Source organism: Furipterus horrens, unplaced genomic scaffold (assembly GCF_987537825.1).
Source record: "Furipterus horrens unplaced genomic scaffold, mFurHor1.1.pri manual_scaffold_7, whole genome shotgun sequence".
NCBI classification, from domain to species: domain Eukaryota; kingdom Metazoa; phylum Chordata; class Mammalia; order Chiroptera; family Furipteridae; genus Furipterus; species Furipterus horrens.
In genome coordinates this window covers 120,321,538-120,345,957 of record NW_028327177.1, presented here as the reverse complement: position 1 = coordinate 120,345,957, position 24,420 = coordinate 120,321,538, and the positions used below count along the sequence as shown (strand labels likewise).

General features: G+C 37.3%; 1 protein-coding gene across 1 annotated transcript in view; it reads right to left on the bottom strand.

Moving 5' to 3' along the window:
- Nucleotides 1–24,420, bottom strand: part of KCNH8 (potassium voltage-gated channel subfamily H member 8) — a 331,588-nt gene that overhangs the window by 172,042 nt on the left and 135,126 nt on the right. The window contains exon 3 of the mRNA XM_090283012.1: nt 13,205–13,336. Coding sequence (XP_090139138.1) covers nt 13,205–13,336 — 132 coding nt within the window. The remainder of the gene's footprint in view (nt 1–13,204; nt 13,337–24,420) is intronic.

Genomic DNA, 24,420 nt, shown 5'->3' with positions numbered 1-24,420 from the left:
GATCATTAGGGTGTGCCTTTGGGTTGACGTCTGTTGAGAAAGAGAAAGTAACACGATTGAACAGAGGAAAATGTAGGGTTGTCCTACAATCTCAGCAAAGGTCTATGCTAATTTCTGCACAGTTATGAATCTGGGAGTATCCTTCAAAATTATCCCACATTAAGAGGAGAGGACTGGGCCTTCCCACCCACTCTCCCCCCACGCCATTGAGCATTCACTGGATGCAGGTTTCCTGGGAAGGAATGTTACCTTAGACAGGTCCTCCTTTCAGCTCAGGTAATTCCTGTAGGGAGCTTACAGCTCAAGGCTGTCAGCCAGCAACAACTTCCGGAAGCTGGAATTCATTCAGTACTGGATCTGGTATCACAGCACAGTGTCCATAATGATTCAATAGTGTGAAAAATATATGTATCATTTAAAATGTTTTCTCTCAAAATCCTGTGTTTGGGAGATGTAAGAAAGACCACCAAGAACCAGCACATTAATAACTTGAATCTTGCATTTTTCCTCATCTATAAAACAGATTGATAGTGCTGTTACTGTGTATAGAGATACTTAAAAGTTATTTTGTTTCTTTTTATTGTTTGAGTTGGTTTGATTTTCATCAGCTATAACTGGTCCTTTGAAGAAAACAGTGTGTTTCACTGCCTATTTATGAATTAAAGGTTCTCATATTTTTTATGTGAAGAAGTGGTGCAAATTTATTAGGTACACAGGGTCCTTTCTTCTGAAAAAGTTTTTCTCTCAGTTGTCACAGAATTAAAACCAAAAGTAATTATTTATGCTTTTCCCAACACAATGGTTAGAAGTAAAGCCTCTCCTTTGAAAGTAGTGTGACTAATTTCTATCCAAAGTTGGAAGAGTTTTGAAAAGGAAGGAGAGTGTGTGATTTCAGCAGTTAGCATAGAGCTTTGAGGTTTGCTGATAACTAGTCCTTGCAGGATGTGATACTTATCACCCAAAGGCAGGACCACAATTCCTTGTTGAAATGTAAATAGGAATCCTCACAACTCACTTTGATGCAGAAAAAGTGTGTGGTAAGTGAGACTGAAAATTCAAAGTGCTTGAAATCTTAAGCTTGGAGTAGAAACAAAAGCAACATTTATGGGGTCTATTTATGTGTAGGCTTGTCACAGACTGAATGTTTGTGCTCCTCCTCCAAATTCTTATGTTGAAGACCTGACATCCCCAGTTCCCATGCCCTCCCCACAATCCCCTACCTGCAGCTGCCTGGGAAATAACAGGGTGCTTCAAATTGAAAATAAACTAAACCACGTTCTGCTTTGATCAGTCCCTCGCACCCACAGCTACGAGATAGCCAAACAGCCGACAAAGCTCACAAACCCCATTTTTTCTTCCCCCTCTGTGTTCTTCCCCTATAAAAGAAACCCCTTCTCCCCTAGAAAGGCAGAGTCCTGACCGTCCATGGTAGGGCTCCCTCCCCACTTACTGATTCTCCCAATCATCGTCATCGGCAGCCGTCCGTCTCGAGAGACGATGGTGTAGCTTCTTAAGAGTCTATCTGCACTGCCGAGAATGGTTGTGCAGTCCGACTCGGGAGTGACACGGTATCTGTCTCCTCCCGTGTTGAATCGACATCTTGCGATGACGCTGGAGTGTCCTCTCCAGTGAAGCTGAAGCTACAGAGCCTGGGCAGGGTGATATGGAGGGTCTGCTGTTGCCCATGCAGCAGACCCCCCCTCTCTTCGCAGCTGAAGGATCCAAGGGAAAGACGGAGTCAATACAGCTTGGCTTCAGGTGCGCCGCAGGAGTTGCCGGTGTTGACTACAACGTCAAACCGCCTTAGGGACTCCGGCTCCGGATTTTCTGTCGGGGTTTACTCCCTTAGCCTTTCCCCTGAAGAGGTATGCCGCAAGGCAGCGGAGGTTTTTTGGAGTCAGAGTTTTCCTTCTCTGAGATTCTCCCAATAAACTTCTATTTTCATGCTCGCTACATCTTAATGGCCTTCTGAGCGATTCCATTCTTACACAACTCCCAATGTGAGGGTATCATTATAAGAGGTGGGGTCTTGAAGAGGTAATTAAATTTAGATGAGGTCCTGGGGGTGATGCCCTATGATGGCATGGGTTCCCTTATAAGAAGGGAAAAAGACCAGAGCCTCCCATTTGAGGTCAAAGAGAGAGGCAGCTACGTGCAAGTCAGGAAGGGAGCTCTGCACCAGAACCTTGTCATACTGACACCTCCGTCTCAGATTTTCCAGCCTCCAGAACTGTGGGAAATGAACGTTTATTGTTTAAGTCGCCCAGTCTACCATGTTTTGTTATAGCAGCCCAAGCAGACTGAAGCAGGGCTCATTGGGATGTTTTAAAAATATCTGGATTCTCTGAGCATTTGGATACTTCTGCTGTAGTAAAATTGAACTCAATGTGCCATTCCAGATTTTACTCAAATATAAACGTTGTCATAAGATCAGTAGAAGTTTTACTTTGTTGAATTGATAGGCCTTTAAATATCCTTCTCCCCAGAGGTGACGGATTAGAGCTGATTTGACTCCAATCAAGCAACAGATGGTGCCGGGTTTAGGCCAGTTACGAGAGGAGTTGTACATTTAATGCTGGTATGCACAGATTAGCTTGAGGTCTGCTGGTAGCAAGCCATATAGATTCTAATCATCATTTGAAAAAAAAAAATTTAGGGACAATTCCCTGTTTTATGTCTTAGGAAAATGTATGCATTATAGGATTGACCTCCTAATATTATAGAAGCTTTTTGTGTGTGTGTGGATCCAGAAACACATGAAAAGCGGAACTTTTCTTCATAACTAGAGGACATAGATAATCTATAATACTTAATCTTCAACATGACATTACATCTCCTGATGGACAAAATGAACCAAATACACCATTACTCACTTCCTGCACATTGCTTCCCTTTATTGGTAAGGAAGACACCAATGCTGCCCCTGGGGCTCCTGCTCCAGTGCTCTCTTCACTAATCTAACTGCCTCCTCTCCAGCCCTCATTCTGCTCATTCTTTAGAATAAACTGTTTCCTTTTGCCTTTGAAGTCAGACCAGAGATGGGAGCTTAGCCACTCACTGGCTGTAGGACCTTAAAACAGGATTACCTGGGGGATCACTGGTGGAATCACCAGAGGTGGATTAAGGTCAGTTGAGGCCCCGGGTGCAGAAGAAAATATTGGGCCCCTTAAAAAAAAAAAGAGAGACAAGGAAAATAAAAATACATGTTAAACATATTTTTAAATGAATAAAAAATATTATGTACTATTAATGTTTTATTTCCAATACAATTTGAATATATGTATAATATAATTAATAATAGCATAATAATAATCACAAAGTTTTGAACTAATAGTTGAACATAAAAGTGTAAAGTTGGGGTTTTGCGGGGCCCTTCAGAAGTCGGGGCCCAGGGCGGGGGCCTGGTGCGCCTGCCATTAAATCCACCTCTGGAAATCACACACCCTTAAGCCTCCAGGCACACAGTAAAGAGCTGGACACGAACTCCTCCCTCGCAGAGAACTCCTGGTTCTACTAAGACAACTTCAGCTTTTCCCCTCTTCATATAAGGAGTACTTTTGAATGTAATTTTCCCCTTTTCAGTAACAAGTTGTTTTTCTTAATATGAAGAACCATCTTATCAACTTTAGTACCTGATGGAGAGTACAGAAAAGTGGTGTTTTATTTTACTTTTTACACTTTTTCTAAGAATTTAGGAAATTATTATTATTCATTAAAAATTAGGGCAGGTTTGGGTAAGTGCTGCCTGGACTGACTGAACTAAAGGCTCATTAATAATCTCTGAATGTATCTGGTGCAGTTTATTAGACCTGCATATTCTTCTCTTAAAAAATAAATCAAAGTTATACATGTATATGGTGTAAATAGTTCAAAAGTTCTTAGAAAACCAGACATTCCCAAATCCTTCCACAGCATTCTATATGTAATTTATGAATTTAATATGTACTCTTATCTCTCTAGAAATATTAAATATTAAGCTTTGTTATTCTTAAAGAGTTTCTTCTAACCCAAGGTGATTTTTTTCTCAGTCTATATTGATTCATGTCTATTATATAAGATGCTTTCAGTAGAAAAGTTTGATACCTGCTCACATTTAAGAGTGGAACATGATAAATCTGAACAAATCTAAGTGCATGAGTAGGATATATCTAATTTGCTCTGTGTTGTAGGGTGAAATGGATGGGCCATTTCCATGACTAATATTAATATATTCAGAAATTTCCTTTTGTGCTGTCCAGATTATTTGAAAAAGAGTCCTCTGAAACATAATCAGGAGTATAGTCTTGGCTGCTAGCATTCTAGGAGCTAGTTTAAAGGAGAAAACTGGAGTCTTGGTACTTGGGATATAAAGATGGTTATTTCCTACTTTTTAGGTATCTCTATACCTGGTTTCCTTCATTCCAGAGACCCCTCTATTTCACTCTCACAAAAGAATAAGTCTCACGTTTTCTGCAAGAGCAGCAGGTGTACTAGACAATGCGGTGTGCCCTCCATTTTCCCCTTCATAACCAAAGCATCTATTTCCCCAGCTATTGGGAGTGCCCTTAGTTGACGAGGGTCACTCTGCCCATGATTATGCACTGTCTGTGGGGACAGCTTACTTACAAAGACTGGTCGGTGTGAGTGTCCAGGTCCCTCATCCAACTTAGGACAATTCTGAAAGGTCATCCCATCTGGGAGGCCTTTTTACGATCATATCAGAACCCAAAGTCACGTACTCAATCTTGCTTTCTTTCCTTCCCACAGGAATGTTGATCCTAATATTCGCTTCCCAGGGGACATGATGGCTTGACAAAGGCAGTTATGGTTGCACATATAAGGGAGGGAATCTGTGGATCTAGCTGCTTCTTAAAAATGCTTTCAAGTCATCTTTCTGTTTTTAGCTTAACCATCATTATCATTTTCAGAAGTATCTCTTCTTGAACTTTTGGAAGGTCCTACAGTGGAAGTCGTGTTGCTTCTCAGCTTTTAATGCTGTTCGTCAGAATTTAGGTGTCTCAGATCCATTAATTCAGTTCATACTTATTGATTTTGTTACTATCTTTGACCTGTGATTTTTGTCTTAAAAATCTCTTAACTGTAGTTTTAGTGATATTTTGGAAATGTATACATTTAATCTTTCAGTGTCTTGATGTAGAATTCACCCCGCATTGAGAACTTCTGACATTTTTATTTGCAGGCCATATTGTGTAGTAAATAGAAATATTCTTCATTACAAGCTTTCTGTTTGTAATAATCCAGGAAATAACAGTGGGAAAGGGATTATATCTATTGAAATTTGATATATTCTTAAGGAAGTAAATGATGGGAAACTATCTGTATGGAAGGAGTTACAAGAAGTTTCTAATTACAAGATGATATAAATGACTGTGTAAAGATTGAAAAATAGACATTATCTCAAGGATTCTGACAGCTTATGACTTGAATGAAAGTCATAATTTTTTTAACAGCTGTCCTGATGGGGGTAAAATACATATAATGTAGGCATTTAAAAGCTATCCTTTCATTACACTCAGTAGTGATGTGATATAATATGCATTAGTATGTACCATTCTAGACTCAAAGGAGTAGATGAACTTCAAGAGGGCTTAAAGGAAAATGGCAAATACGATTAAAGGGCTGGGATAAGGAGAACTTAAGTAGTAAGCAGAATAACATGCAGTTTATTCAAAAGAGAAGAATTAGATGGTTTTCTAATGGCTCTAAAGCACAGAAAGCAATACTTACTCATTTTCACATTTTTTAAGTGCTTTTTCTAAGAAAATTTAATGGGATAATTTGTGGATAAAAGTACTTTATTGATAATAGGCCATTCAATGTTAGTTTTCTTCTTTCTTAAAGGATCCAAGCATAATAAAATGGTCTTTAATTTCAACAAAAAGGAAGGTAGTTTTATATAAGAATTTCTACAAGTGAGGTTTATTATAGAATTTGTTGCTTTAAAAAATGAAATTTATGTAAAAAAGGAATGGATAGAACTAGATTAATGAATGTGTGAAAGACAGTTTTCCTTGTAAAATGATCTTAGTAATGCTATATTTCTTTATTTATTTTTCTATTTTTTGTGTTTTTCCATAATTTTTATAAATGGCCAGGTAACATTTTTATAATGGATACAAACTTACACTATTTGTATTTTCCTCACAACATGATATTGTGGGTATACTACTTTATAGTGTGATTATAGGGGATCATACTGAAGCTAAACAAGGCTTGGGTTCAAATTCTGACCTTGCTATTTACTAGCTTTGTGACCCCGGGCATGTTACTTAACTTTTAAAAACATCAATGATAATATTGACTACACCACAGGGTTGTTGAGAAGATTAAGTTAATATTTCTTGTTTAGGATTTTTTTGTATGTCTCTACAGGCATACCTTGGAGATACTGCAGCTTTAATCAGAGACCACGGCAAAAAAGCAAATATGGCAATAAAGCAAGTCACTTGAATATTTTGGTTTTCCAGTGCATACAAAAGTTATATTTACATGTAGTCTAAGTGTGCAATAACACTATATCTAAAAATAAATAAATAAATAAATAAAGAAAAAAAGAAATAAAAAAAAGAAAAAGAAACACTATATCTAAAAAATGTACATGCTTTAATTAAAAAAATACTGCTAAAACTGCTAGTGATCATCTGAACCATCAGTGTTTCCTAATCTTTTTGCTGGTGGAGGGTTTTCCTTCAGTGCTGACAGCTGCTGACTGATCAAGGTGGGCATGGTTGAAGGTTGGGGTTGGCTGTGGAAACTTCTTATAATGATACAACAATGAAGTTTGCCACATTAATTGATTTTTTTTTCTTTTGCAGTTTTTTCTGTAGCATGTGATGCTGTTTGATAGTGTTGTAACCACAGTAGAACTCCTTTCAAAATTGCAGTCAATTCTTTTTATTGAGTAAGCTTATGTAATATTCCAAATCCTTTGTTATCATTTCAGCAATCTTCACAGCATCTTCCCCAGAAGTAGATTTATCTCAAGAAACCAGTTAAAAACTAGCAATTCTCTAAATAGCTGGGACCTAAGCTCTTGGCACTCAAAGTCTGTTTTCCTCACGTTGGCAAAGCCATTCCACATTAACCCATAAAAAAAGAAAAGGAAAAAGGAAAAGCACTCTCCTCCCCTACCATCCACTGAAGCACAAACCATGATGTCCTGCCTGACCCAAGCATGCCTCTCTACAAGAGGCTGAAGCCAGAGACACAAGTCGTACTTGCAGACCTTTCTGCCCATCATTTTCAGCCTGGCCCTAGTGATGTTACCATCACGCATGGCAATAGCATGACAGCAATAATCCCTGAATGGGGAACCTTCCCTAATAACAACGTCCAGGTGAATTCTGATGCATATAGAGCATTTCACTATGAATGGATATCCAACCAGGAAGTCAAGTTATACAGCTTTTTAAACTCTCAGTTCAAACTTACTAAACTTCTTTTATTTTTTAAAAATATTTTATTTATTTATTTTTAGAGAGAGGGGAAGGGAAGGAGAAAGAGAGGGAGAGAAACATCAATGTGTAGTTTTGCCTCTTGTGTGGCCCCAGCTGGGGACCTGACACACAACCCAGGCATGTGCGCTGACTAGGAATTGAACTAGCAACTCTTCAGTTTTCAGGCCAGTACTCAATCCACTGAGCCACACCAGCCAGGGCATAAACTTCTTAATACATATTTGTCTGGTGCTTCAAATAATTGGTCATTCAGTTATAAAAAGCTTTTAAATGTTCAGTTCACAAAAAAAGGGTTAAAAGCATATTTCCATTCTCAAAGTAATAAAACTAGAAAAAATTTTAATGAAAACTAGACTAATAAGGAATTAGTTCAGTAAAACTCTGTCCAATAATCATAAGCTCCTGATTAATAGAACATATTTAGTCTATAGGTATATTTTTGCTTGACTACAGAAAACTAAAAATTTTTCTTTAAAATGGAATGACTTGGTGAAGTATTCCATGCGTATTATGCCTCAAATCTTCACCATGGTGTATCTCAGTATTTCACTCATCACATTACCCCATAGTTCCTAAAGGGCACTATGTTTAGGAACCCTAGCTTATACTATTTGCCTTAAGAAGATTCTAGGAGACAATGATATTGGTGAATATGTTTTAAAAAAACCCTTTGAGTTTTAAAATATAGGTAATACAATAAAATACAGATGTGATTAAATTTTTTCAGCCATTTTAAGCATCTATCTGGGTTTTTCATTTCCAGTTTAATCACATATTTGACAAGAGTTTGTATAGGTCTCCTTGAAGCAGAAGCCTATCTCCTCAGAAAAAGTACTAATTTTTACAATAGTTCTTTCTTCAGGCCACTGCTCTTTATTAGAATGTGTTATTTCATTATGCAAACAAAAAAAATCAGGCAGAATATTTCAACAAGTGAAGAGAACATTATTACTATGTTCCACATTGAAAGTTGAATTAATATCTGATCAGTGGCTTAATGTCTGTCCTTGTGGAGAATATATATTTTTAAACAAATACATTAATTGTCTCAAATAATGTGACCAAACTGTGTTTCTCAGAAAATGAAAGGCAAACCCAGTGTCAACAAGGACAAAAAATTAACCAAGAGCAGAGATTCTATTTGAAGTGAAAGAGCCATTCAATACCAGCAGTAAGAACACATTTTGAGAGGGAACTGACTTTGGTAAATACAACTCAAATTGTCTTTGACTTAAATCAAGCAGAAAACCAAACAATATATTCATCAAATGTGCACCTGAGACACACAGCTTTGCTAATTATGAAAAAGCAAGAATGTTACTGTTTTCTATCCCTGAATAGTTAAAATTCCTAAATTGGACATCAATTATACGTTCTTTCATTTACCCATACACCAATCAAATATATTTTAAATCCTCACCAGAGGATATTTTTACTGATTTTAGAGAGAGAGGAAGAGAGGAAGGCGGGGGGAGAGAGAGAGAGAAAGAGAGAGAGAGCTAGAGATTAACATAAGAGAGAAACATTGATCAGCTGTCTCCCACACACACCCTGACTGGGATCGAACCCACAACCTAGGTATGTGCCCTGACGGGGGATTGAATCCACAACATTTTCGGTGTATGGGGTGACAATATAACCAACTGAACCACCTGGCCAGGGCTGGCAATAAAATATTTATTGAGTATTTATTGTTAGCCAGTGTCTTATGTGTTGGGTTCATGATCCTTAACAAAATATGCAAATTCTGTTTCCTGGTGAAGGTTACATTATAATGGAGTGCAAAACAATGACAAACAATTAACTTTTGGAAAAGGTTGTTTCCGATAACTGTAAATGCTATGAAGGCAATTAACAAGGAGATATGACAGAGTGACTGGAGGTGGGCAACCTCCGATTGGATGGTCAGGGAAGGCCTTTCTAAAGAATGTGTATTGCACAAAGCTTCTCAAACTCTGATGTGCCTGTGAATCACCTGGAGATCTTGTTAAAAGGCAGATTCTAATTTAGAGGTCTCATGTAGGGCCCGAGATTCTGCATTTCTAATGAGCTCTTGGGTGCTGCCAATGTATGAGGTCCTCCCTTGGACTATACTTTGAATAGTAAGGACTTTAAATAAGAAATGTGAATGGTAGGACAAATTGGAGCAGGAGTCATCATTTTCAATGACAATCATCTCTTGGAGTTTGGGGAAGGAACTGGGACAAGCCTAGCCATCTTTCCACCTCATTTCCAATGTTCTCTCGCTTGCTGTTAAAGGAGGCTCCTTGGCATGGTGAAAAAATACTATACAATACGAGGTTTTAATCCTCTCTCTACCTCTTCATAGCACTGAGCCTTTGGGCAGTCCACCTACTCTCAAGTCTCACTCTTCTACATTGTAGGACCTGGGGTAACCCATCTGTCTTATGGAAGATAATTAATAACTACTGGACACTCTAGACTGGCTGATCCAACCTCACTTTCTTTGGCTATTTCTACTATAAGAGTATAAAGACTTAAAAAATAGACCAAAACCCTTGGTTTCAAAGCCTTTCTTACAGCTAGAGATGGCCATGGCCATGTGACAAAGTCATGGTCAATGACACTTTGATGGAAATCCCTGGCAGGAGGGGGATGCAAAAGGAAGGACATTCCTTCCTTCATTCAAAGGCAAAGACTCATAGGGAGAAGCCCTTGCCTTTTGTCCTTCTCTCCTCTTTCTGTTGACAGAACAGAAGTGAATTCTAAAGGTACAGCAGGCACCTTACACCCATGAGGTGACAAGTATGAGGATGGCAAATAGCATGTTAAGAACAGCAGAGCAGAAAGGCAAAAAGAGTCTGAGTGTCCATGAGTATTGCTGTTGCTGCTCCAGACTCTTCAAAATATGAGAAAAATAAGCCCTTATTGTTCAAACTTATGTTAGGTGTTCAGGTTCTTATAGGTAAATGCAATTCATATCTAATTATTTAGTACAGCTATTATTATTATTATTTCTTCTGAAGCAATTTAGTAATAGGACAGGCAGATGCAATAAAGAAAAAAAAAAACAAAAAAAATCTTGTCAGTGTATTTAAATAGCAACCTGCTGCTGCCTGCAAAAAGTTAGACTACAAAAAAAGACATCATCGCATTCGAATCCTGATTTGTATGACCACTGAAGATAACATGAAAAGCTTCATAGAGCTACCCCTAAATTTTCAAGACAAATTTGAAGGGTCCACTTTTCAGAAATTGGAATTGGATTTCCCCAGTTCTGGGACAAATGATGATGTTGTTGTCACATAATGAATAACCCAGTGTCAACCATCATTTCAAACCAAATCTAGGACACCATACAAGAAACAACAAAGTACCTGTACTGGGCCCTGTGTCTGGAAAAACAAGGCACATTATTACACTAAACAGGCTTAAATGAAAAGTGAAATTAGCATGAAAAATGAACTGTTGTGACAAAATATTGGAAAACTGAGACATGCAACTGAGTACATACCTTGTTAGCCTTTTCTATAAGATGTTTTCTTCATTTCAAAAACCCTAACAATGTTGATATTAATAACTAAGTTATTTTTTAAAATAGAAGCACACAATTTATACCTCTTAAATGGAGTTCATCACATGAGCCTTAGAGAATTATGTTGTGTTTAGCTTTTTGTAGATAAATGCAATTCATATCTAATTATTTGGTACAGCTATTACTATTATTATTTTTTAGAGAATTAGTGCTTATTATTTCTTAAAGAATTAACTTAATTAACATGAACCTTATTCCTACAACTTAGGTCAACTTCAGTTGATGACATTGGTATGAGATGTAATATTGGGTCAAGGGAGACTACATGCTCACACAGAGTTTTCTAGTTCTATGACACAGTACTGTTCCATTCATACAGTGGCATTTTAGGAATTTCCAAATACTTATCTTGAAGTTCTAAAACTGTCTTATGTGAGGTGTGCTTTTCCTTCAAGACATGAATTGGTGAGTTTTAAGGTATTTTCCTCTATTAAGGGCAGGTAGAGAGAAACACGGACAGACAGAGAGAAGTATATAACTCACAATTTTTAATGATCATTTTAAAATCATGCTGGCTTGCAGTAGTTACTTTACCTCTAAAAAAATACTACATATTTTGTGGGACATTTATAGTAAGGTAGCAACAGAAAAAAATATGCTTTGGCATACCCAAAAAAGCATGGCAGCTCTTCAACCCTCTTACCCTGTGCACCTCTTCTGTTTGACTGTTCTGAGTTGTAGCCTTTGTAATAATGTAAGTAAAGTGTTTCTCTAGGTTTTGTGAGCCATCTAGCAAATTGTCAAAGTGGGAGGCCCTGACTTTGTAGCCAAGTTGGACAGAAGTCTGTGGGTACCCTGGGCACCCAGTACTGTAATTGGCAACTGAAGTAGGGCAGTCTTGTGAGGAGGAGTCCTTAAATCTGTGGAATTGGACACTAATACCCTGTCATTAGTGTCAGAACTGAATTAAATTATAGGACTTACAGGAGGTGTCCAGAGAGTTGTAGAATGAGTCTGGAAGAACCCCACACATTTGGTGTCAAGAGTGTTTTGAATCAATACAGTTCACACTGACCTTGTGTATTCTAAAATGCCAATTATCTCGTCCTACTTCTGTTTAGACAAAATAATAGCCAAAGAAAATAGTAAAAACAAAACCTGTGCACAGTGATTTCCACACTTTCTCTCATTGGACGGCTATTACACTTGCTCTCATATCCAAGTAACTTTAATTTAAGACTGCTCTTCCCTTGTGTATATAAACATGACACAGTATTTAGTCATGCAAATACACAGGAAAAAGTTGTGTATCTGCAAACATTTCAAATAATAGAAGTGGGGGCAAGAAACCATGAGTGTTATCCATGTGTATTGCCATTTCAAGACACCATATATTTGAAATGCTCACACACATTTTTAAAAAGAGCTGAAGTAGAATAACCCATTCTTAAAAAGACATGATTATTGAAATGTCAAATAGCTGGTTCTAATAAAGAACTTACAACATAGGAAAGCCCTACAGTGGCAACTGCTTTTCTCTGGTCACCAAATTATCTCGTCTTACTTCTGTTTATACAAAATAATAGCAGCATTTTTTAAAGTATTAAATTTTGTCAGTTGACATAGAACGTAGATTGTTTCTAAATAAACTATAAACAGAAAATACAAGATAAGCAACCTAAAGTCTTAGAAAAAGTCCTTTAAAGATAATTGAAAACTTTGTTTGTGCCTTAAAAAAATTATTATGCAGTCATATACTATAAAATACAGACGTACAATTCCTTGCAATATCCCATTCTTACAAACACTAACTTTGAGTTCTTAATTTTGTGCGTAGAATGAAATTTTGTATGACTAAATTTTGAGTTCCTGCAATTTAAATAAAACTGAGATGTATTTTTAATCTCATTATTTTAACTTCACTTATCTCTATCAGTTCATTTTTCCCTAATAAAGCAAGTTGGTATAAATATTTTTATTCTGATAAATTGGTTTCCTATTATCAACCTATTTGCATAGGAATATGAACTTCTGGTTCCTGTCCATTGAGTCTTTAGTACAAAGAAGAGAAAATCAATTCATGTGAGTCCCTGAGATTTTGGAATAGCTAACAAATACTGACTGCCTATAGTTATGAATATTAATCGGTTGCTATTATTTAATAAAAAACATTTTTTTCTTTCAGAGTATCTGAGTAAACAATTTCAAAATGTTACCCCATCTGTCAATGTTTTCTGAAAACAGTACAAACCTTCTTTTTTATCTTCTGGAGTAATCCTCACTTTTGTATCTGTCATATCTTTGAAGGATGCCAGAAAAAGTACCACATCTCCTTTCTCATTCTTTATGGGAACAATGTCCAGCAGGCACCAAAATGGAGACCCTGCAACAGTAATAAAAGTACAAATTAACCACTGCCTTGTGTGTGAGTGTGTGTGTTTTTTTCTATGAAAATCTCAAAAATTAGCAGTACAGTTAATAAAGTCTTTACTGTTTTCTTCTATCCCACAACTCCCCCCTAAAAATTCTTAAAAATGTCAGTTTTCAGATTCCATAAATGTTTAATCCATATGCATATCTCTTCATTTTCAAATAAAATTCTGTCTCTGAAAATGAAGAGGTATTTCAAACAAAGACACTTGTCTGTGCTGAGACATTTCTGCTTATATCATTCCAATTCTATTTCTTCTTTGAACTTGTTGATGGTGAAGAATTTCACTTCATGAATCGTTGCCCTTTCCCACCCCCACCACATCCTTGTTCATAAATAAAGACCTTTGTTTGGTTTGAGTTCAACAGGGGTTTGCTTAGTCAATTTAAAAATCAATGATTGTTCACCAGAAAGGGTAAAATAAAAAAGATGGAAAATACCAAATTTGGGGTTGAATGTGTACTCACGTAAACTCTCTTACATTGCTGGCTGGTAGCAAATTAGTACGTATATTTTAAAAACTGGCAGTATTAAGATATAGTCTCACCATACAATATTATACAGCAGTGTGAACAAGGAATGCATTATACAGTAACTGACAAGGAACTGGATGAATATCAATAGCAATATGTTGAGCAAAAGCAGCCTGGCACAAATGAGTGGAATGCAATGTAAATACGTTTACATTAAGCACAGAGACAGGCAAAACTAATCTATGGTCAGGTAAGTGGTTAGCTCTGGGCTATTGTGGTTAGACGGGGACACAGGGCAGGGGTCTGGGATGTTGGTCAACTCACTTTTTCCCATGATCTTCATGTTATTTACATAAGAGTGTTTATTTTTTGAAAACTGACCATCTCTACATTTTTGTTATAAGTATTTTTCATTGTGTGTTTTATTTCAAGAACACATTTTAAAAAGCAAAAAAAAAAAAAATCCAAAAAAAAAACACCACGAGAAACATCATTAATAGGCTTAAGATTAAGCCTAAGGCTTATGTTTTGAAATGCTTTTATATACGGGGGTGGGGTGGGGTGGGGGGGTGCAAAAGTAGGTTTACAACTGTTTGCATGGAAAAAGACGTGCAGCTTTTGATTATTACAATAGTTTTATTGAGTCAAAATAATAAACTGTGTTTTCATGTACTCACAGCTGTATACATACTTTGCACACCCCTGTATTTTAAAACACACATTTAAAAAATATATACAAATAAGCATTCCTAGGAATAGTGGGAAATTATGAAAAAGTTGTTGCTTAAAAAGTAAACTATTAATCTATTCACACATAATTTTCCTTTACTTTTCTTTTGATGGGAAAAAATTCAATATTGTAAATTTTCATTTCACTTGGGAGTTGATCTCAAAGTTGGGTATAAGACAAAAATAACAGTCAGAAATAGCCTTTATATTTTACTGTATCAGTTCTCACAGTTTCCAACACAGCTGATACATCCATACAGCCTCGGGATCTATCATTATTTTTCTTTAGTTGAACACCAGATAAGCCATTTGGTTTATATTTAGGAGCCATCTAACATAAAAATCGTACTTTAATGTACCTGCTGCTGTTGTATTTTTTTAAGTGGGTTTGAATTAACATGCAATAAATGTGTACATGATGTATTTCCTATATAAAGCAGGAATGGAATATGTGCTTGTCTCTTACATCCTCCTAAAAGTTTTAGAACCATGGTTTCCTCTTTGCTCTTTTGACTCATACTTAATGGTTTTCTTTCATTCACCTTCCTTAATATCTATGCCACTGTAATTCCATTTTAGTTCTTCATCACCATACTCCATGAGACCTTGGATCTAGTCATGTGACCATAGGGAAGTCAATTAACTTCTCTGGAACTTGACTTCCTCAATCATAATATTCTTACATCTTTCAATCCAAGGTGGATACAGTATCCAAAAAAATGTGAGACAATAAATCTATCCTATTGTCTATGGCTAATGGAGAAACCTCATAAATGAACTATATTTTTGGCAAAACACAGCTATCTCCACCATCCCAGAGTGGCTCTTACTCAAATTTTTTCTATAGTTACTAATTCAAGTTGAAAGCCCTCTTCACTGATTCTGTACCTATGGTAGGAACAAAAAGAACCCTTGGGCCAAGCTATCAATCAGACCTTAGAGTCTGTAATAGTGGGGACATGAAAAATTGTATGAAGCTGATATTTTGGTTCACATTTTAAAAGCATCTCTCTGTCAATTACCTTGTAAGAGCATCATCCAAGTCAGAATAGAGATTATTAATTTTCCTGAAAAGCCATTTTATCTACACACTCAAACCAGCATCATTACTGTCTCCACAGAGCCTTTGCACGGGTGCACCAATGTATTTTAGAGAGAGGCAAAGGCATTAAATGAGGTGAAAGCCAGGAAATAGCTGCCAACAAACATTACAACATTCTCTAACCAGCCCTTGATGCACACTGGTCATTTCACATCATGTTCTGGAAGAGCTGAAAGATCACTTTGAGCTCTGTCTTTTAAGATACAATATGACGTGTTCTTTGATGTTGTCTAAATTCAATAAGACTTCATTAATGGGTGCCTCTAAATTCAAGTTTTATAATGATCTGGCATGAACTTGGCTGATGTCTACCTTCCCACTGCATATATGACAAAAGAAGAAGTATATTAGGGAAATAGTGTACAGGACATACGGACTTATTTTCTCCCTCCCTCCCGTCTTCCCTTCTTCTTTCGACTGCCCCTTCAAACATATTTACACTAACTGCTTTACAGATATGGCTGTGGGTACCTCTAAAGTTAGAAAGCAAGGAATATGACACTTGCTTTCTTTTCCAGAAAGAGGATTGATGCCAAATGCTACCAATCAGGTTCAAAGCAATACCTTTCACACAATTTGCCCATTTATCCTTCCCTGCTCCCCTAACTCTCTCCACCAGGCCCTCGACACGATCTCTCTGAAAAAATCTTCAACCTTCCATGACTGTAATAATTCAAGGCTATTCCCCAGGGTCAGCCTCTTCCTTTTCACCCAGGAGCACAATTATGGTCATGCAACACCTTTCAGCTGGCAGCAATTCAGGCCTGACACAGTAAGTCTCTGTCAGAGTAATGGTGGGAGGGAGCAAACCCCTCACCCTCAAATGCAGAGATGTGAAGGATTCTTAAAATCAGGGTTAGAGGGCAGAAATCTTGTGTCAATTTTAACTCTTTTTGTATATAGCAGCCAGTAATTACCATGTGGGTTGGTGAGTGGTAAGACAGATGAGGCTCTGCCAGGATTTAAGTTAATAACACCTTTAATTTCCATGGATAAATACAATTCATGGGGAGAAAATGGGCTTTATACCCTAAATGGTAAAATGTATTTTCAGGATTGCATAAATAATTATGCAGATCTTAAATCTGGTGGAATGTTCCATGCCTCCATTTTGGCACTTACTTTTTCTTCATTGGGAAACAAGGACACAGGAGAATTTGACTTACTAATATTTACAAGTGAAACAAGATATATATGTGTTGGATATATCCCCCAAGGATTATATTTGGCAATAAGTAAAAAACAATGATAAGGTTTCCAGTAGTAAGTTCATGGTTTAAATAAACAAGGAGGTACAGGTATAAATAAAACTGAGTTGTGAGTTGCTTCCTTCTCTTTTTAAAATTTTATTTTATTGTTGTTTATTCTATTACAGCTGTCCCAATTTTTCTGCCTTTGCCCTCTTCCATCCTGTTCCATTTCCCACTCCCACAGTCCATCCCCACCCTATTTTCCATGTATATGGGTCAGTCATACATGTTCTTTGACTACACCCTTCCCCTTCTTTCACCCTTCCCCCTCACTCCCTTACCTCTGGCAGCTGTCAGTCTGTCCCCTGTTTCCATGTCTCTGGTTCTGTTTTGCTCATTAGTTTATTTTGTTCACCAGATTTCTCTTATAAGTGATATCATATGTTATTTGTCTTTCACTGACTGGCTTATTTCACTTAGCATAATAGTCTCCAGTTCCATCCATTCTGTCAAAAAGGGTAGGAATTCCTTCTTTCTTTCTGCTGAATAGTATTCCATTGTGTAGATGAACCACAGTTTTTTAATCCATTTATCTACTGATGGGGATTTAGACTGTTTCCAACACTTAGCTATTGTAAATAGTGATGCTATAAACATTGGGGTACATAAGTTCTTTTCAGTTGGTGTTTCTGGATTCTTAGGGTATATTCCCAGCAGTGGAATGGCTGGGTCATAAAGCAGTTCCATTTTTAATTTTTTGAGGAAATTCCATACTATTTCCCACAGTGGCTGCCCCAGTCTGCATGTTTCCTTCTCTTTAATGACTATGTTGTCATAATCAGTTGTTACAAGTTGCATTTCTCAATGTCACACAAAATGGGATATGGTCACTTTGTATGTCCTCATGGTTCTTGTAGCAAACAGGATTTTAACTGTATTTTTAATGATAAATATATATGACCTTAATTTTGCAATTTTGACAATATTATAATATCCTGAATGTTATCAGCATCAGTATCATGTGACCTATTTTCAGGTGCTCTTCACATTTCACATTAAATCTGATGAATCTTGTTTTCAATAACCATTATCTCAGTGCTACTTACTCACGATGTGGTGACAAGTTTGACAGTTTTCAAACATTAGTCCAGGGGATATGTATTGGGGTGGGTTGGGGAAATGACCACATGCGTGAACAAGGCCACAAATAGTAGCTGAATGCCAGGGCACTTCTATCTGTAGCAGAAAGAGTAAAGTAGCTACAGGAGTGCTACAGAATCACCACAGAGCTCTTTATCACATTGGCTAGTGTCCTGTTCAGGTCTTAATCATCTCTCACCCATTCTTTAAGTGTTCTCTGTCTCTAGCCTTTCTCCCATGCTGCTTCCAATAAGCTGTGAAACTATAGGGTCCTGAAGAAAAACAATGACTTTTCACTGTTTGTTTCAAGTATTAGCATAACATTCCAAACTTTTATTAATACGAAAGGTCTATTTTCAAGAGACTAGAAAGGAAACCAAGAGTGGGATGGCTAGTGTAAAAAATGAACTTAAAGAAAGTATCATATGAAAAAGGACAGGGAAGGGAGAGAAATGGGGGAAAATGGGACAACTGTAATTGAAAAACCAAAAAAAAAAAAAAAATTAAAATTAAAAAAAAGAAAAAAAGAAAAAGGACAGGGAAGTTGCCTGAAGTACCCAGAGCAGACAAGCCCCTAGAGTAACATCACCAGCTCTTTTTGGTATTTGAACTAACTAACAGATAAAAGTAATAATTCCTTGGTGAAGCAGGTAAAGGATTCACCTTATCTTCCGAGAAAGTCTCCCCCAAGGACCACCCATCTACCCTGTGGCCCATATATGTTTTAAGTCTTTTTTAAGTTCCCACTAAATCTGCCTCAAGTGGACACCTCTCCTCCAAACACTCCAGGATACTAGTGGACCAAAGTGAAAGGTATTGGGGCCCTGACACATGCATAGTGGTAAAGGGCAGAATGGGGTTGGTGAGAAATGAACTGAACCAGCTGGAGACTTCCCTGAGCTGGGCAGTGGCTACAAACACCTTTCATTTCAATGTTTAATAAATAATGAAGGGCTAATAAAACAATGTTTCAAATTTATTTTCATATAAAAAAAAGATTGGAAAAATACACAGAACATATTAATGGTGGTGGATTGTAGAATTATCATTTCTATGTTTTTTTCTTCTCAGGATCTTACTTTACTTGCAGTTTTTCTATAATAAGCATGAGAAAATACATAGTGGGATTCTGTAAACTCTAGATATTTAGAATAAGAAATATAAAGAGTTCAAGACTGGGCACTAAGAGTGATTGGGTCATATTTCTGGGGCAATCAGTTTATGTATTCTCCATGGTTAATTAAGGTCTAATATTGTAGCTATTCCATTTTAAAGTTTGAGATAAGTCCTATGTTAAGTTAGGATATTTGAAAAAAGAGATAGAAAAAGGAAAGGAAAGAAGAAAAGAAGGAAGGAAAGAAGGAAGGAGGGAGGGAAGAAAAAGGAAGGAAGGACAGAAGGGACATTTAGGTACAGTCTGATGAGAAATACAGATAAAGCAGTCCTGACAATATTGTGCACACAGCAAAGACTTAGTAATAGCTGTCTTAATTAATCTTGTTATGTATTAAACCTTGTGCCTCATGCTTTGTATGCATTATATGTAAACTCTTCATGGAGAAATCTGACTGATATTTTACCAAACTGAACCATACTTTACAGATCTGAAAACTGAGATGGGTACTGTAGTCTTCAGGGTCACAGAGCTAATAAAAGTCAAAGACCAAAATTCAAGACAAGTCTTTGATTTTCTAATTTTGCTTTACTATATATTCTAGGAATGATCCTATTCAATGAACAACGTTTGAGGAATTAAGTTTCATTTCCATTTAATTTCCCTTTCTACCCATGCTATAGGACATAATGATATACATAGTTTTTTAAAATGTCACATTATAACAGAGAAAAGTGAAGTAAAACCTTTGGATAATCAACAAATTTCATTCTCAACCCCATAATAAGAGTAGAACTTCTATTTGAAACAAGATTCAGCTACTTTGGTTTCAGATTGGAATACATCCTTAACTAAGGTAATAATACAGAATTCAGGACTTCTGGCCAAGATAGACAGACACCCTGCATCTCCCTCCACAACTAAGAAGGAATACAATTACCTCAAAACTAGAGACAACCATAAGCCCCAGAAAACCAAGCTGCATGAAGTCCAACAAACAAAGATATAAAGAAGAAATACTCATCAAGGCAGGTAGGAGGGGCAGAGCCAGGACAGAGAGGATGCAGTGTGATGGTAGCAGCAACAGCAGGTCAGCAGAAAGTGCAGTCACATGTTTTAAAAAGTCAGAAGGGACACCTGGAGAACACTCCCAGAACCTGATCAGACTGCGCAGCTCATGGTCCAAGCACTGGGGAAAATAAAATCCCATTGCTTCTGACTATGCAGACCCATGGAGCTGGGGCAGAGGAAGAAACTACCAGACTCGCAGTAGAGTCTGCTTGTTTAAAGGGCTCCCATGGTCCTAGAAAGCCTAAAGACCCATCCATTCTGGGACCAACATCCAGGGCAATAGCTACAAAGGCACCAGTCCCATACAGGAAGTGTGAGAAGTGCCTGGAAAAGGGGCAAGTGCTGAGCAAGCATTTTTCCCTCACAGACACCTCCCTCTCCTCCCCCACATACAGCGCCACAACGTGATGAAACGGGTCACTCTGTACTGATGAGTACCTACAGCTCCACCCCTTACAATATAACAGGTACAACAGCTCTACCTAAGACACAGAGGCAAACAAATGCAGAAACCTGCCAAGAAGAGAAGACAGAGAAGTATGGCACAAAAGGGGGAACAGATCAAGGTTCCAACAGAAGAACTAAGTAAAGAGGAGATAGCCAACCCAACAGATGAGGAGATAGTAAATCTAACTGTTCAAAACACTGGTGATAAAGATGCTTACAGGCTTGACAGATATGCTTAAGTATGGCAAACACATAAGGGAAGAAGTGAAGGCTGTACTAAATGAAATGAAGGAAAATCCACACAAAACCAATGGTGAAGGGAAGGAAACTGGGGTTCAAATCAATGATTTGGAACATAAGGAAGAAATAAACAGTCAACCAGTACAAAATGAGGAAATGAGAATTGAAAAAAAAATGAGGAGAGGCTTAGGAACCTCTGGGACAACTTTAAATGTACCAACATCCGAATTATAGGGGTACCTGAAGGAGAGGAAGCAGAGCAAAAGATTGAAAGCTTATGTGAAAAAACATAAAGGAAAAATTCATAAATTTGGCAAAGAAAATAGACATACAAGTCCAGGAAGCACAGAGAGTCCCAAACAAGCTAGATTCAAAGAGGACCATACCAAGACACATCATAATTAAAATGTCAAAAGTGAAAGTTAGAGAAGCTTAAAAGCATCAAGAGAAAAGCAGAGAGTTACCTACAAAGAGGTGCCTATAAGAGTAACAGCTCATTTCTCAAAAGAAACTTTGCAGGCAAGAAGGGACTGGCAAGAAGTATTCAAGTGATGAAAAGCAAGGACCTACAACCAAGATTACTCTATCCAGCAAATCTATCCTTTAGAATGGAAGGGCATATAAAGTGCTTCCCAGACAAGGTCAAGCTAAAGGAGCTCATCATCACCAAGCTATTATTATATGAAATGTCAAAGGGACTTACTTAAGAAAAAGGTCACAATTATGAACGTTAAAATGACAACAAACTCACAACTATCAACTACTGAATCTAATAAAAACAAAATCCAGCTAAGCAAACCAGAATAGGAACAAAATCATAGGTAGGGGGATCATTTGGAGGGTTATCAGCTGGGAGGGGGAAGGGGAAGAAATGGGGAAATGGCTCAGGGATTAAGAAGCATAATTGGTTGGTACAAAATAGACAGGGGGAGGTTAAAAATAATATAGGAAAGGGTGAAGTCAACTTATATGCTCGACCCATGGACATGAACTAAGGGTGGGATTGTTGGAGGGAAGGGGGTTACTGGGTGGAGGAGGACAAAGGGGAAAAGATTTGGGACAACTGTAACAACATAATCAATAAAATGTACTGTAAAAAGAAAAAGGTACTCATAGCACCCATTCTTAATTTGCTTGAGTAACCAATGAGGTGAGATTAAAAAAACCACCATTGGTGCTGCTTCCAATTGAGACAAAGAGAATGCACTTACACAAGCTTAATGACTGAAGTTTCTAATATAGTTACCTAGTTGTCATTGTATGTGTATGTTACAGACTCCTGGTGATTCCATGAATGAATGATGTCTACAGTGTCTTGTCCTCAAACAGTCTGGCTCAGCTAAGAGACTCATGCCTACATCTTCTTTTATAGAGCCAATCTGTCTCATATTTGGTTTTCCTCTTTTCCCACTGCCTTCTATTTTTCCCTAGCATTATTGTGATTTCCTAAGAACTCTGGCTTCTCATAATGTTCCCAAAGTAGGACAGGTTCAGTTTTGTCATTTTTGCCTCCATCAATGTTTCAGGCTTACTTTGCTCTAAGGCCCACCATTAATGAATTCATTACCATACTCTGACCTCATTCACAAAGCCTTTGCCTGACCTCTCCTTTCAATATGTTTCTGCTTCTCCATTTCATAGGAAGCTTCAGAAAAGGTGAACTCCAGCTCTGAGTAGAATACATGGCAACATCCTCTGCATTTTTTTCTAAGATTGGAAATAACAAAGAGAACCGACTCCCAATCAATTATGAACCATGGCACTCTCTTTTCAGTGATCATCTAGGGAAAAGAAGGCCCAGTGCAAGGGACAGCTGATAGCAGAAAAATGATCCAACAGGCTTGGCTTCATGATTGCTAAATGTAAGCCACTTTTTTTCTGGCAACAAGGCACTACAACAGACTTATTCCTCGATATTTGACTTTAAGAGAAGCAATTTAAGACTTTTTCAAACTTGTAGTTGTTTGGTGTAAAAGTTGTTTGCTTTAAATGAGAATTTGAGGATCAAGTTAACCCTCTATAATTGCACAAAGCTTCTGTTGGAGGAATCTATGGTTTCTGTAGGGCAATGGAAATAATTTTTGGTGCCAAAAAACATGATGTCTACATGACCTCAGAATGGTTAGGGGGTTTGGGGACTTTGGATTTAGTTTATGACCCCCCAAAATGTTTGGAGACTACATTGAAAGCAATTGAAAATAGTTATTCATTTATCCAACAAATATTTACTGAGTGCTTGTTACGGCCAAAAACTGTTTTAAGTGTTTGGATACATCAATAAACAAAACAGAATAAATCTCTGTCCTGTGTCCTGGGAGAACTTATGTTCTATTCTGGAGAGAAAAATAATAAATTATAAATAATTATATAGTTTATTAGAAGGTTTTAAAAGCTACAGCAAAAAGAAAATGTAGAGCAGGGTAAAGAGATATAGAATATAGGAAAAGGTGGTATAAGATCATAGCATGACATTCTTAAGGAATTGGTTAAGAAAGTGCTACTTAATATTTGTTTGTTATTGCTGGCCCTCTTAGAAGCAAACAATGAAAAGACTATGATGCAGGTCTGAAGTCAAGCAAAGGAGAGAAGAAAGGAAAGAAAATTGGATGACAGCGTCTTAGACTGCAGTATAGTTCTAAGGGTAAGGCTAGTTCACTGCGGTCACGAGGGAGTCATCTAGCCAAGTCGACCCTCAGAGCAGCTCTGCATCTCCCAGGAACAGAACTGTCTTAGCATCCCTGCTTCACTCGGTCATTGGCTGGGAGCGGCCCATGGAAAGTTTAGCCTCTGTGCCAACACAATGATGTGTTTCAGAGTACAGCAGCTGCAACCATCTACCAATTAATCTCCTGTAATCAGAGATACAAGAGGCACATTTTCATGGTTGTCATATTAGTATAGTAGACATCTCATATTTTTGACAAAATAGCATCGTGCCCCTTCCTCTCATCCCTGCACCTTTATATTTTATTGGGAACCAAAATTCTTCTTTGCATGACAAGTCCTCACTAGAGGGATGAGCAAATGGTCCCCACTGGACCAGTTTTTCTCTTCTGGTAATTTTAATCTTGAACAGAGGAACTCAAGATCAAAAATAGAAGAAGCAGATTCATTCAAAAATGAGGACTAGAAAAATCTTTTCAGGTATTCCTGCTACTTAGACTTTATAGAACACTACTGCTTCCTGCCTTTACAAGGGCTAATTGCTCATTATTTTCTTTGATTCCATAAGTAACAGCAGGTTTTTAATAAATTATTATTATTTCCTAGGATAACTAGAATCAATTTATGTTGCTTATAAAAACCCTAATTACAAAGCAAAATATTTAGGAAAGATAGTCAAGATGTAATTAAAGAACACAGAGCTTATATGACATCACACATGGACAAGTCCTGGATTTTTCGTTTACTTGCTGAGTATCCTCAGATGTAAGATTTACAGCTGTCTGCATCACATCTGCATACTTGATATATGGCTGCTTATTGTGATTAAGAGCTTTGAAGAGGCCAATATATATATAAGTATTTTA